At 41.6% G+C, this 14,533-nt stretch overlaps 1 protein-coding gene across 1 annotated transcript in view; it reads right to left on the reverse strand.

Moving 5' to 3' along the window:
* Nucleotides 1–3,772: 3,772 nt before the first annotated feature.
* LOC308304651 (short transient receptor potential channel 4-like) overlaps nucleotides 3,773–14,533 on the reverse strand; it is a gene marked incomplete at both ends in the record, with an annotated part of 74,308 nt that continues 63,547 nt past the window's right edge. The window contains 8 exons of the mRNA XM_080749275.1: nucleotides 3,773–4,525; nucleotides 6,832–6,921; nucleotides 7,434–7,475; nucleotides 9,505–9,699; nucleotides 10,252–10,447; nucleotides 11,164–11,285; nucleotides 12,603–12,803; nucleotides 13,882–14,021. Coding sequence (XP_080605401.1) covers nucleotides 3,773–4,525; nucleotides 6,832–6,921; nucleotides 7,434–7,475; nucleotides 9,505–9,699; nucleotides 10,252–10,447; nucleotides 11,164–11,285; nucleotides 12,603–12,803; nucleotides 13,882–14,021 — 1,739 coding nt within the window. The remainder of the gene's footprint in view (nucleotides 4,526–6,831; nucleotides 6,922–7,433; nucleotides 7,476–9,504; nucleotides 9,700–10,251; nucleotides 10,448–11,163; nucleotides 11,286–12,602; nucleotides 12,804–13,881; nucleotides 14,022–14,533) is intronic.

Raw genomic sequence — 14,533 nt, forward strand, 5'->3', positions numbered from 1 at the left:
CTACACTATGTAACTTTCCTCTTCCACCCCGGAAATGCTTTACCATTGAGCTTGAGCTAACAGCTTGCTGCTTGCTCTGGGGATAAATTATAACTAGTCATCGTTATCCACAAGCAGAACAGAACCCTTTTCCACACTGCTGTCCAGGTGTGGAACAGCCTACCAGAGCACATAGGTCTGGGGTGGGCAACCTTGATGATAGAGAGGGCCACTATATTTCCACACTCACTCCAGAGGGCCACATCCCTTGGCATATTGCTACTTTTGAATTGGAATCCTGAACTATCTTTTGTTATTTTTTAATTGGAATCCTGAAATGTGACATTTTGATTTAATTTCCGATGCATTTAATGTTAACTTTATGAACTTAAATTAAAAATACATTGGACATAAAAAAGACTAACATTTTAATACTACTATACTAGTCATTCAACTACTAATATAGACTGAAGTAATTAAAGCGGGTCATGTTTCCATGTTTGGAATTGTAACAGCTGAAATCAATAATATCAGTATTCCGATATTACAGTAACCTGCGGGCCGCATTAAGTGAAGGTGGGGGCCGCATGTGGCCCCCGGGCCGCCAGTTGCCCAAGTATGACATAGGTACTAGGTTCCATCACACACAATTGCATCCAATATAAAATAAAAAGCTTGGTTTTGAGATGACGATTGCTGGGGTTGACGGAGGGTTGGTGGAGGGTTGCTCAAGGCATCCTGGAGTCCCACCATGGCACTAAAGAACACGCCACAGAGAGCGACAAGTGGGAAATCTTTCCAAACAGGGGGGGATTTGTGACCACAGGCTAAGGGCTGCAGAACACTCTAATTAATCATTCTGTGGCGAGTCCACCCACGCAGCCAAGAACCAGAAGACACCGAAAAGGGATCTGAGATGTTGAGTCGCCTATGAACTGAAACATGTGTGTGTACTGTCAGAAGCATTATGAGAGATAAGAGAAATGGCAGAGATTACATTAGAGAGTGTGTGTGTGTGTGTGTGTGTGTGTGTTTGTTTGAGAGAGAGTGTTACAAGAGTCCAAATAAAAGAGAATGAGTGGGTGTGAATACATTACAGCAGTTTAATCATTGTACTTAGAGGTTTCCCCAGCAGCGACTCTCAGCTGTCTCTTGATTCCACATGTAGTACAGACAGAGCTCCTTCCTTTGTTGAATATTTCATCCTTCTTTTGCCTGGAGTAATAACACATCTATACAGGCCAGCATATGGAGAAGAGAAAAAAGGATAGCTTAAGTAAGAACGCTTAAACTAAAATGATCCCTTGACCACTAAAAGCCTAGGTGTCCCTACAGGCGATATAGAAGCTCACACGCTCTGCGAGCTCGCAAAGCATTGTGAGCTTGTAGATCGCCTATTTTCGCCACATGTTTGGGTGTAGTTACCTTGCTATGATTTAACTCCAAAGGTGGGCATGAAATAAAATAAAATAAATCTCCATTGATTATAATTGATTACAAAGTCAGTAAACAAAGGTGATTCTGACAGTATAGTCGCAACAAAAGAAACAACTTCTTGTTGATTCTAACATTTGAAGATCCAGTATCCAGATCCAGGGATCCATTCCGGGTTTCCTAATACAATAGCAAAATCAATAGGAAGTTTTTTTTTATGTAAAAACAAAAAAACAAAAACAGTTCTAGGTTTGGTGGTGTTCTATAGCAATTATCTTTTGATTTCTTGCCCACCTACAATGTTACATCATGGCAAGTTCACTACAAAACCCAAACCTTGCTCTTTAAAACCAGAACATGGCCCATGATGTCACACCATTCCCAACGTCTTACTTTATTTGTAGATGAAGTTTCATGCGCCTACTGTACATACCTACATTTTGGAATGAGAACAATCCAGGCATTTAGCAGATGCTCTTATCCAAATCGACTTACAAAGTGCAGGATCAGAATTAGGGACGTCCGATATTAGTTGTTTTTGATTTCCCGATATTGTCTAACTCTTAATTTCCGATTAATATCAACCAATACTGATATATGTAGCCTTTTTTCCCCCACCAAATTAATATCAGGTAACAGCATCAGATATCTCCTGTTCTGGAGTTAACACATTATGCCTAATTTTAGTGTAATGCACCCACTGGACACATTCATTATTCATAAATGCAACAATGCTATGGGGGGGACATCTCTAATCAGAATAAATGGCGGCATGAACTCTCTATTCAACAAACAAAAGGGTAAGAGGTTGAGTAAATAGAGTGTGAATTAAAAAAAACGAAACAATGGAATGCTACTAAGTAACTAGGATACCGATAAACATCAAATCCTAGAATCTGCCTAAACAACATACCTAATCTAAATAACATATTTAGCATCTGTGGACGAGCAAACAAGCATACATATCATGTAAATAACATACATAGCATATGTGAACAAGTAACTAAACGTAAATATCTGAAATATCTTGCTTGATTTGATGTCACATTATTGTGCTATACGCTAGTTATGTTTCATGAGCAAACCGATAAATGTATGAGCAAGCATACTGTCAGGGCTGTCAATAACATTCCCATTTCTCTTTTTTTGCATAGAACAAATTATTACAGGTAATTTGCTGCATGGCCAAACACGTTCACACGTAGTTGAGATAATGTGTGCCAGTTAAAAGTGCTTCGACAGACATGAGAGTAAGGCAGGGATCTACAGACATAGTACAATCTATTGCTCTTCATTGCCAAGCCTATAGCGAGAGGAGGAGGACAGATAAAGAGAGACAGAGAGATATGTGGGAGGGAGAGGGAGGTAAGGCAGATGAAGAGGAGAGAAGAACAAAACAACAGGCAAGCAGCCGAATTTCAGAAAGTTGCTCTTTTCCAGTAGTTGGAATGAAAAAAAGATACAATTCATGACAATAATTATACCAGGGGTCTTCAACGTTTTCAGGCCAAGCTGAGAGAGATGAACCCTCTACATATTGTATTAATGTGTGATGCAGATTTTCATCGATTTCATAGACTCATAGACTTGTTTGACAGCACTGTCATCCGTCTATTTTGGATATGTGTTAATGTATTTTTTCAATTGTCAATACTTAGTAAACTTGAGCTTTCACTTTGTGCTTGGTCTACAAGCTTGTAGATCTGCTATTCTGGCTAAAGTTCTCCTCAGAATTGTTAATTTAAAATAATTATCCTATCACACAAATATTTGGTGGCCCCCCTGTAGTAACACCGAGGACCCCCTAGGGGTCCCGGACCCCCTGTTGAAGACCCCTGCAATACACCAACATCTGGATGGATCCAAAAGCTCGCCCCTAGAGAGCTCCGCAACTGACCAGAAGACAGTACCAGTGACCACTGTGGATGTGACCTGAGAGAGAAGGCCACATCTCTAGTGGTAATATAGCGTTATTTAGAATGCAATAGCCTGCGTCCAAACCGAAAGCCTCCCTGAGTCTTCAAAGAGCAGCCTCAATAGCCAAACATTAGTTTATTAATAACTGGAAAAGCCAGACTCTTAGCAAAACAAACAAATCACCAACAACAAAAATAGAAACAAAACGATTGATTTCTCAAGCAGCTCTCCTGATATGATCCTCTCTTTGATTGTCAGTTTCCTTGTACAGAATTTGTCGTCGTCCTGAGCCACCCTATAGCTACGTCCTCTTGCCCTCCACTGTCCATATTCACACGGCAGCCACTGCGCTCATACGTCACACACGGGGTGGGAAATCCCCTCCCCCTGTTGTGTGACGTATGAGCAAAAGGCCCACAGCATGAAGATGGCCAGTGCGCCCCTACGTCTCTCTGGCTGAAGCGGTCGAACCTCCACTCCCTGCTGATTCACTGCAGAGAAAGCTCTCTTTTTCCTCCTCCTCAATGTCTCTGTCATCCTCCTCCTCCTCCTCCCTGTGCTCCACCTCAGCCCCCTCCAACGTCTCTTGTGATCCAACAGCGTCTCCCTCCTCCGCCACTCTGTCCAGCGGTCTCTCGTCCTCTTTAGCCCTATTGGCTTCATGTGTCTTCTTGTCCTGTACGTGTGTTCCTGAGGGCCCGGACTCGTCCGTTTCCCCAGATGAGGCGTGCGTGTTACCGGAGTGCCCCGCTGCGTTCGTCCCTGCAGCTCCGGATCCGACTCCCCCACCACACGGTCGTTTCTGGTATAAGCTGAAGTCAGCCGTGTCTTTGGGGAAGCTTTGCTTCTTCTGGTCAGACTTAACGCCAGAGCCCTCGTCCTCGGAGGTCTGCGGCACCAGTCCGTTAGCCAGGCCGGTGAAAGCCTCGGGCGGGCGTGGCGAGGCCGTGGCCCCGCCCCCCTGCTTGAGGATAGACTTGGTGACGGTGAACAAGCTGAGTTTGCTTTTCTTCACTTGCTGGCCTCCTGCAGCGGCCGGCGAGGCGAGGACTTTGAGCGAGGAGTTGGGGTACGCCAAGCTCGTCTCCCCGGAACTCCCACTGGTGCTGGAGGCCGCCTGGAGGCCGCCGGGCTTGCCCGTCTTCATCATGCCCATGACCTCGTAACGGAAACTGGAGATGTCTTGCTTCAGCTCCTGAGAGGGAGAGAGAGAGAGAGAGAGAGAGAGAGAGAGAGAGAGAGAGAGAGAGAGAGCGAGAGAGAGAGAGACAGAGAGACAGAGAGAGATGTGAGGATAAATAGGATCAGATTCAGATTTCAGATTTCAATGACAATTCTCTGTGCTGTTGATAAATCCAGCTATGGCAATTTTCTTTTCTCTTTTACATTTTCTTTCTCTTTTTTTCAAGTTTTCTTTTTCTTTTTTTCTGTTTTTGCCAGACCCAGAGGGTCGGCCTACAAAAGGCTTTGTCGGTCGGTCGGTCTGTCTGTCTGTCTGTCTGTCGGTCGGTCGGTCCCTCTTTTCCTCAGTGTGCACACACAGGTGACGGCACTCAAGGCAATCAGCCGAGCAAGGGAGGGGCAGATGCGTGTGTGTGTAACACACACACACACGCGCACACGCACGCACACGCACACGCGCACACGTGCACACGCGCGCGCGCGCACACGCACACGCGCACACACACACACACACACACACACACACACACACACACACACACACACACACACACACACACACACACACACACACACACACACACACACACACTCATACACAGCTGCACCCCTTCCTTGCATTCTGATTTTCATTGCGGGTCTGGCAGAACCAGGTGACCTGGTCTAGTTTTCTACCAATTTAGCTGTTATACCAATTGCTGAAACACCTGCCAGTAAGGAGCCTTTTTTTCGTGTAGTGGTGGGTTTTGTAAATATTGAACCAATGAAAGGTATTAGCAGTAGCTTGAGACTAACTAGCTACATTGGCTCAAAATAGAAAACTAACCAATTTTCTGAAAAGTAATTGTTTTGGACATAAATATTTCCACCCGACCTGAAGAGACAGATTTAATGACAAAGAAAAACAAAACAAAAAAACGATTGTTTATTAAAAACTGAATCAAACTGCTCTGAGGAAGAAACAATTAAAAACATTTTAAGGCTCACCTAGAATGAGGATTGACAGATGAATTTCATTAAATCAGAGTTAATCAAATTTAACTGGAAAAGTTCCTTCAAGATAATGAGACTGAAGTGCTGCCCAAACCGCCAACCATCCAAAGCTATTAATGGTAAACATATTGCAGGAGCTGTCTGCTACTAAGGCGTGTTGTGCATTCTATTTGCTAAAAAAATTATTTACACTTGGCTGACTTTTATTTCCCACATACAATTTGTTTAATGATAAGGCAGTGTAGCTTGTCGATGGAGGAATATATTCCAGAGATAAACATATTCACAGCAAGTAAGTCATTTCTACATTTTGTAAACTTATATTGTTTTTATCATCTAAAACAATCTTCTTTTGTGCATCTATTGTATTTATTTATATTTTATTACATTTGACCCCCCACGCCAGTTGTGGTACTGCACCCAATGCACAAAATAAAATACATTTTTCAAATACATTTTCCCCTGGATTTAGCATTCTTGTTAAACGCATTCTCACCAAGTACATTTACTTAAGTACTGTACTTATGTACAATTTTGAGGTCTTTATACTTTACTCAAATATTTCCAATACTTTTACTTCTACTCCACAACATCTCGGATCCAAATATTGTACTTCTACTACACAACATTTAGGCCTATTTGAAAACTTTAGCTACTAGGCTACTATAGTTACTTTGCAAATATAAATTATAATATTACAAAATATTCATTAACCACTTTAGCCTTACTTTATACCTAGGCTGTTTACAGTAGTGAGCTTGTAGATCTGCTATTTTGTGAGCTTGTAGATCTGCCCGCGCTATGAGCTTGTAGATCTTTTATTTTAGCGTGAAATTTGTGTAGCATTTTTAACTCAAATCTTTGCTTCTGGTGGTCCCTATTACACACTATTATGAGATGGGGGTCGGTGGCCAAATTCATGTAATTCTGGGGGTCCATGACATGAAAAAGTTTAGAAGACATTTTGTAATCGCCCTCGGGTCTTAAAGAAGTAGTTCACCCTCAAAATGACTTTTTTTTCCTATCGATTACTCATCCCGTTCAGACTTTAGCTCAATAATACTTTATCGCATTCCTAAGCCAATAATTTGAGGAGACTCTTTGTAGGTCCATTAATTCCGGAGAATCCAGAATAAATGGGGGTACATTCATTATAATCAAACTATTGGCTTAGCAATGTGACTGAAACCAAACAATATTATTGAACTCAAGTCTCCATGGGGTGAGTAATCGATAGAAAAAAAGTCATTTTGGGGTGAACTATTCCTTTAATGGGTCTTAACTGCATGAATTAATACAGTAGTCTATTATATGGACAGAACCCACCTTAAAGTTTTCTTCAGTCAGGCCTTCCTCTGTCTTGGCGTCTCGGATCATGGCAGCAACGTACCGTTTCACCAGGTTCCTCAGTACCTCCTACAACAACAACACAGAGAACTGAACAGGAGCTGACTGAGCATCCTCAATAACCACTCTGTATAATACATACTGCACAAACATCCTTTTAGCACGCACGCGCGCGCACACACACACACACACACACACACACACACACACACACACACACACACACACACACACACACACACACACACACACACACACACACACACACACACACACACACACACACACACACACACACACACACACACACACACACCATCATAGCATCAAAAGCCAAAGAGATCCATTTCTTTTCATGTTCCAGACACCTGTGGGTATATTCAAGGATATGAGACACACTGTTCTTTGTAATACCGCCAGGTCTGTTATGTTCGCCAGCAAATTAACTCTACTGACTGCCGACAAAGTTCAGACAAGCGATCAGACACCTAAACGTGACATGAATCATGCACACACATTTTTCCCTGGAGTAAAGTAATCGCCCTCACGGACTCTCAATAGATGAAAGAGATCACATTCACCTGGTACTGATGATTGATCCTCAGATTCTCAGCTGCACGTCTCTGTGGAGAAGAATGAGATTGAAAGATATTGAAAGAGAGACAGTAGCCCCGTATACATGACAGCCTCATTCCAATCTGATCTAAATAAACCCGATTGAAGGTATTGGATCAAGTGTTTACATGGGGTGAGATCAATCCGATCTGGTGTTTACATGTGCCCACTTTTAAATCGTTTTGTGATCGCATTTCCCTGTATCTGAGCCTAATGCAAATGCACAGCCCCACCAAAGTGAGAAAAAAAAGCTGCAATGCTCTTTTAATTAGATTATTGGGGATGTGCGTTGTTATGTATACATGTAGGCAGTGGTGTAAAATAACTAAGTACATTTACTTAAAATGTTGTGGTATTTGTACTTTACTTGAGTATTTCCAATTTCCAATGCTTTTACTTCTACTCCACTACATCTGGGATCCAAATATTGTACTTTTACTCCACTACATTTATTTGAAAACTAGGTCAGTTACTTTGCAGATATAAATGATAATATTATAAAACATAGGCCTACATAAAACACTTTAGCCCTACTTTTTACCATGGCTATTTGAAAATAGCCAATCTACAAGCTCACAACGCGTCGCATCGCGGTGCGTTGTGAGCTTGTAGATCTGCTATTTTCAAACATTTTGTACTTTTACTTTTGGTACTTTAAGTACATTTTGATGCCAATACTTTCGCACTTTTACTCAAGTACATTCTGAATTCTGGACTTTTACTTGTAATGGAGTATTTCTGCGTTGCAGTATTGATACCTTTACTCAAGTTGAAAAATGTAGTAGACTACTTTTTCCACCACTGCATATAGCTATCATTATTATAATCATCATCACGTCACAATCCATATTTGCGCCCGACGGCCCATAGAACATAATAGGCTTCATGGACAAGTGCAAATAAACATTTTAAAAGCGACTCTTATATCCCCTTAACCCAGTCCCCTTTAAATATTATTTATCTGATGATGTCTAATAGCATAAAGGATATTTTGCTGGTGGTTTCTTAGGTTATTTATGATCGCAAGAAGACAATTAGTTAGTGGCCAATCTGACCTGGTGAAAGACGCACAGGACTCGACAGGACTCAGGAGGATAGATGAACGGGACAGGGTAGCGTCCAGTTGCGCTAGATTATTTCTCTTTGTCTCTCACACTCACACACCACACGTACAGTAGGCCTACAGGTCCATTTAGTGAGTTTCTCTCTCTCTCTCTCTCTCTCTCTCTCTCTCTCTCTCTCTCTCTCTCTCTCTCTCTCTCTCTCTCTCTCTCTCTCTCTCTCTCTCTCTCTCTCTCTCTCTCTCGTGATTTTTTTGCGTCGTGTGTGTGTGTGTGTGTGTGTGTGTGTGTGTGTGTGTGTGTGTGTGTGTGTGTGTGTGGGTGGGTGTGTGCGCGCGTGTCTCTCCCCTGTCTCTGTCGCGCTCATCAGCAATATGCTTCACGTGCTTTGCTGAAAGAACATGTCACATTCTAATCGGGTTAGGTGTATACATGGAAGGATTTTCCTTTTGATCGGGTCGTAAAAAAGTCTAGACCACCCCTCTGCATCCGATCAGAATCTAAATCGTGTTGGTTTTGATCGGGTTTATTTAGGTGTATACATGCAGAATTAGATCGGGTTTATCTAAAATCTTGTTTTTAATACGATTAGAACGTGCATGTAAACGGGGCTAATGAGAGAGAGGAAAACATATATATATATTTTTGTACTACAGTACATCTCACAGTTTGACAAACTGTATTTTCATCTCTGTTGGGTGGAAAGCTCATTATGTTACTTTTCAGGATTCAAATTCAAAAACATCAAAAGTAGCAGATCTGCAAGCTCAAAACATATTGCTTCGTGCCGCGCTTGGAGCTTGTAGATCTGCTACTTTTGATGCTTTTGTGTGACGCTGTAGTATGATCAAGTTGGGTATTCATTTATGAAAAAAAGATAAGAGGTTTCTGTCCGACGGCAACAATATTCAGGTCCCAATTTGACAAAACAGACACCATCTCATACTTCAAGCAGTCTTATAGTATTGTTACTTACTCCGAGTGTTCCGAAGGTTTCGGGTCGTTTGGATCGGGTTCTCTTGCACACCTGCTTCTTGATCCAGCAGATCAGGTACCAGGCAGATTTGGGGCTGGGGACGATGTTGAACGGTGAGGGCAGGGTGCCCCCTTCCTCAAAGTAACTCATCCACAGCTTGGTCCTGGCAAACTTCCACTCGATGTCTGCATGGTCCTGGAAGAACAACGCGAGGCCGTTTGAGAACTGCCACCAACTGTGTGCAAATACGTGTAAGCGGAGAGAATCGCCTTCGCCGCCAACCCATTGGTAGCTAATGCTAATGCTAAAAATGCTAATTCTAATACTGAAATGCTAATGCCAATTCTAAAACAAAAAATTATAATGATAATGCTAAAAATGCTAATGCTAATGATAACACCAAACGCTACACAAGGTTGCACACACTTTGCGAGCTGCAGGCACACTTGAAGCAGACAAATAAAATGTATTTTGACAAGTAATAAAAGTGAAAAGAAAGCACTTTAATCTAATGGAGAAAACGACTAGAATCAATGCTCTGTGGATGAACAGGAAGTAGAAGTAGGGCATGACTCAAAGGGATCTGGTGCCCTCTATCTTGCATTCTACTTTGTGCAAAAGGAGAACAGTGCCACAGTAGGTCAAAATTAGCAAAAGGATTACAGCTTAGGCAATTGGCACTGGGTTAAAAATGGGTTACAAAATCGTGGGATATATATGTGAGAGTATTAAAAAAAAAGTTCTTACAGCGATGTGCTGGTAGGAGTTGTTCATCATGGCAATGAGCATGTTGAGAAGGACCACCAGAGAGATGATGTTGTAGGTGCCGAACATGGTGGCGCCCACAAACTCTGTGAACTGGTGGTCCGCGTCCACGTTGGTCACGTACAGGCTGATGAGACCGAAGATGGACCAGAAGAGAGACTGCAGGGTCTCAAACAGGCTGAGGGGAGGACAGGAGGTCTGGATGTTAGTTATAGAGATATCGTCTCTGTCGGGTGGAAACCTCATCATATGTCCAAAACTGCTACTTTTCAGGATTCACATTCAACAATAGCTAAAGTAGCAGATCTACAATCTCAAAACGCGTCATGTTGTGGATATGCTACTTTTGATGCTTTTGTGTGACACTATGATCATTTGGGTGTTAATTTACGGAAGAAAAGAAACCCACAAAAGCTGTCCAAATGGACCGTTAAAAAAAACATATCAAATGGGGGTCCGTGGCCTAATGCAACGGGGGATCCCTGAAATTAATAAGGCTGAAAATCACTGTATTATTTTTTATAAGAGTGAACACGGAGGTAGCCTGTCTAACTTCCAGTGGAAGTTTAATCCACAAGTGTGGAAAATGCACTAAAATGCACTATACTGTATGCCTTCTGTTACGAGTCATGTCCTGGAGACCTTCTGCAGATCTAAGACTGCTGTGAGGCAAGAACAGGGATAATGTGATCATAAGAGAACCCAGCTAGCTACAGTATTTATAAAAGTTTGAAGCGGTTGGACCCAGAGACAAAGCATAACATACTGGTGCATATGCACTCTGCTCAATGCTCAATTCAATTACATGCACACATGCTTCTGCTCAATTAAAACCGCATGAACCGCTTTAGTGAACAGCAGCTCACGCGCACACTGCGGATGTGACACACTCACGTGGAGAAGGCGTTGTTCTGCTCCACGCAGCGGATGCCTTTACATTTTCCCTTCTCGTCTGCAGCTTTGGTCTCGTAGTAGAAGTACAGCTGGTTCAGCCCGTTGGCAAACGCCAGCAGAACCTGCGAGCAGAGGATAGTTTATTGTCTTGGACCCACTGGTTCCCAAACAGTGGGTCACTGTCCCAAATATGTGGGTCAGGGACCAATTTCTATGGGTCACGACTTGAGTACAAATCCAATTTTCTTTTCCTCCAAAAATGTAAATATATATTTAAAAAATATATTCAAACAAAGAAACACACACGTCTAAGACATTCCAACAACGCTAAGATCAAAAATGATGGTTCAATCAATGGTTTAATGTCAAGGACCCCGAAATTTGGCCCCATAATTTGTGAAAGATAGTTTGAAAATGGCACATCTACTGTACAAGCTCACAATGCATCATGCAACACGTTGTGAGTTTGTATATTGAATACTTTGATTGGTACAGTGTGTGTGAGCCCGCACATCAGTTAATGATCTCGTTAAGACCAGATGTGGACACAGCATGACATGTAATCCACTCTGCTGGGAACAACCATTATGTTTGTTCAAGTTCAAGTTATGCAAAAAGCAATAACAAAATATAGTGCTCCGGGGCCACAGTGTGATGCATAAAAAACAGTAAATTAAAACAAAGCAATAAAAAGTGTAGAGCAGCAAAGTGCTAAAGTGTTTATAAATTATAAATAGGTATAAGTACAGTTCCAGGAGACCAACAGTCTGCAGAAAAAATAAGTATTCTAAAAAAGTATAGTTCCTAATTTGTAGTTCTGATTTGCCGTTACAAAATGCTCAAAAAACACGCACCTATAGGACTGCATGTATTTCTATCACTGCGGCAATGTGTTATTTACAATATTTATCATCACGTGCTGTTGTTTTTTTTATGTTATAGCGAGATAAGGAGAGCTCCTTTTCTTCATGTGTATACAGTTCTTGCAAAACACTTCAAAACAAGGCAAATACTGCAATGCGTATAGCTCTGTACCTTCCATCCATTCGCATGAAAGACTTTATATTAAGGTCGGGTCTATAATGTGTTATAATGCACTTATACGGCATTATAACACGGTTATAAATGTTTATAATTAAGCATAACAAGTTACAACTTATAACAAGGTTTATGAAGCATTATAAGCTATAACCAGTCTTTGTTCCCCTATTTTCAGCCCACCCACCTCTCTCTCACTGATCGACTAATGTAAGAGCTTAATAATAAGGGTAATAATAATAATGGAATAAAAAAAAATGAACAATACATAATAAGTGAAATATAAATAATTATAATAAAAAAAACACTTTGAGAACCAATGCTTTAAAGTGCTTTGGAGAAGGGTGCTACAGAAACGTACCATCTACCATGTGTATGATGTGGTCATGTTGTGTGCATACCAGACAGTAGATGAAGAGGAACTTGAGGATGTCCAGCAGCATTCTCCCCAGGGAGATCTGCAGTGGGCCCAGGTGAGAGTTGGCCGTGAACAGCGAGATGAGGCGCAGGGAGCTGAAGATGTTTGCGATGGCAAACACTGCCTCTGCCACCAGGGTGGGATGCCACATCTCCCAATGGTTCCGCGGCTTGCAGCCGCTGTACTGGAGGTGATGAAACACATGCAAGGACAGACATAGTGTAGTAGATATCGTAGTTATCTTCATAATCTATTCCAGGGGTCTTCACATTTTTCAGGCCAAGGACCCCTTACTTGAGAGAGAGATGAAGGAGGGACCCCCACAACCTTTTCATAGATTCCATAGTTTCATCGTTTGACAGCACAATCATCATGTGTGTATTTTGGATTCATGTCCATTTGTGTTTTCAGATATTTAACCACTCGAGCCGTCATTACCTAATAAACTTGACCTTTCACTCTGTACTTAGTCTGCTCTTTTCCCCTCTACACAAAACCTCTTTGCCGAAAATAGCCGATCTACAAGCTCACAACACCTTGCAGCGCGAGGCGTTGTGAGCTTGTAGATCTGCTATTTTTGGCTACAGTTCTCAGAATATGGACACTAGGGTTCAAGTTGTTAATGGACTCAGTGGGTCCCGGACCCCCTGTTGAAGACCCCTGTTCTATTCTATTTTTATTTTTATTGTTTTTGTAAATTAACGCCCTACTTTATCATACTACAGCAGTGGTTTTCAACCCTTTTTATAACAAGGTCCATTATTTATTCAGTATTTGAGCCATGGACCACCATTTGATGAGATTTAGCCTCTCGGACCCAAGACTTTATATTAACAATATTTTGTTATTGTTGGATATGACTTTGTCCACAATTCCATGCTGTATTGATGTTAGTACCATAGGAGAGATAACAGGCTAACGTTGATCAAAATAACAATTATTTAATTAAGTAATGCAGATGTTTAACAATAATGTAACTCTTGAAAGTGTAAAATGAAACCATTTTACACTTTCAAGAATTAAAAAATCATTTGTTTACCAACTGTCCATTTAGCTGGGGACCACCTGGAACCCCCTCAAGGACCACTGGTTGAGAACCACTGTATTACAGTGTCACACAACAGTCTCAAAAGTAGAAGTTCCACGAGCTCGAAACATGGCGCGAAGCATTGTGTTTTGACCTTCTAGATCTGGTACTTTTGCTACTTTTAAATTCTTGAAAAGTGTAGCTACTTTTGTCAGTAGGGCTATGCCTTAATTACCTTGGTGTAGGCAACAATCTTGAGTGAGATGGTTGCCAGGTAGAGAGAGTTCATGACAAAGTCCATCAGGTTCCACCAGTCATGGATGTAGTCCTGGAAACCACCATCCCACATCTGTTTGATCTCCGTCCAGATGAAACCTGGCGGACAGCACAACAATGCACTGCAACATTCACAATGACTCATTGGGCAATGTGGGAAGATATATTGTATCATACGATTTGACTGGTAAACATGATAGTATTTTCATGTTTCCAAAACCTTAGCCCTACACAGAATGTACTTTACTATATAAACAGTTGTTGACAAGTATCACCACTGCTTCAGTTAACCAAACTAGAAGAACACAGGTTTGAGTGTATTATTTCCAATGGAAGAGTGAACGTGAAAACACAGCTTCTCTATGGTTGGTTATAGTGAACTAAATATTTGACCCGATTGTCACAAGATTGTCACACAATCTTCCCACGTTTTTCACACTAAGGCTGACATCAGAGAGACAAATCATGGAAAAATTGACTTAATTATCGAACTTTCTCTGTCCCACAGCAAGAGATCAGACGGCGACCCACTTAGGAGACCATGTTTGATTTGTGTTCGCCTCTATTGGCTCCAATATGACGTATGATGGATGACGTATCTAACTAGAAAA

This window comes from Nannobrachium achirus (genome assembly GCF_963921795.1).
Source record: "Nannobrachium achirus genome assembly, chromosome: 19".
In the NCBI taxonomy this organism is placed as follows: Eukaryota; Metazoa; Chordata; class Actinopteri; order Myctophiformes; family Myctophidae; genus Nannobrachium; species Nannobrachium achirus.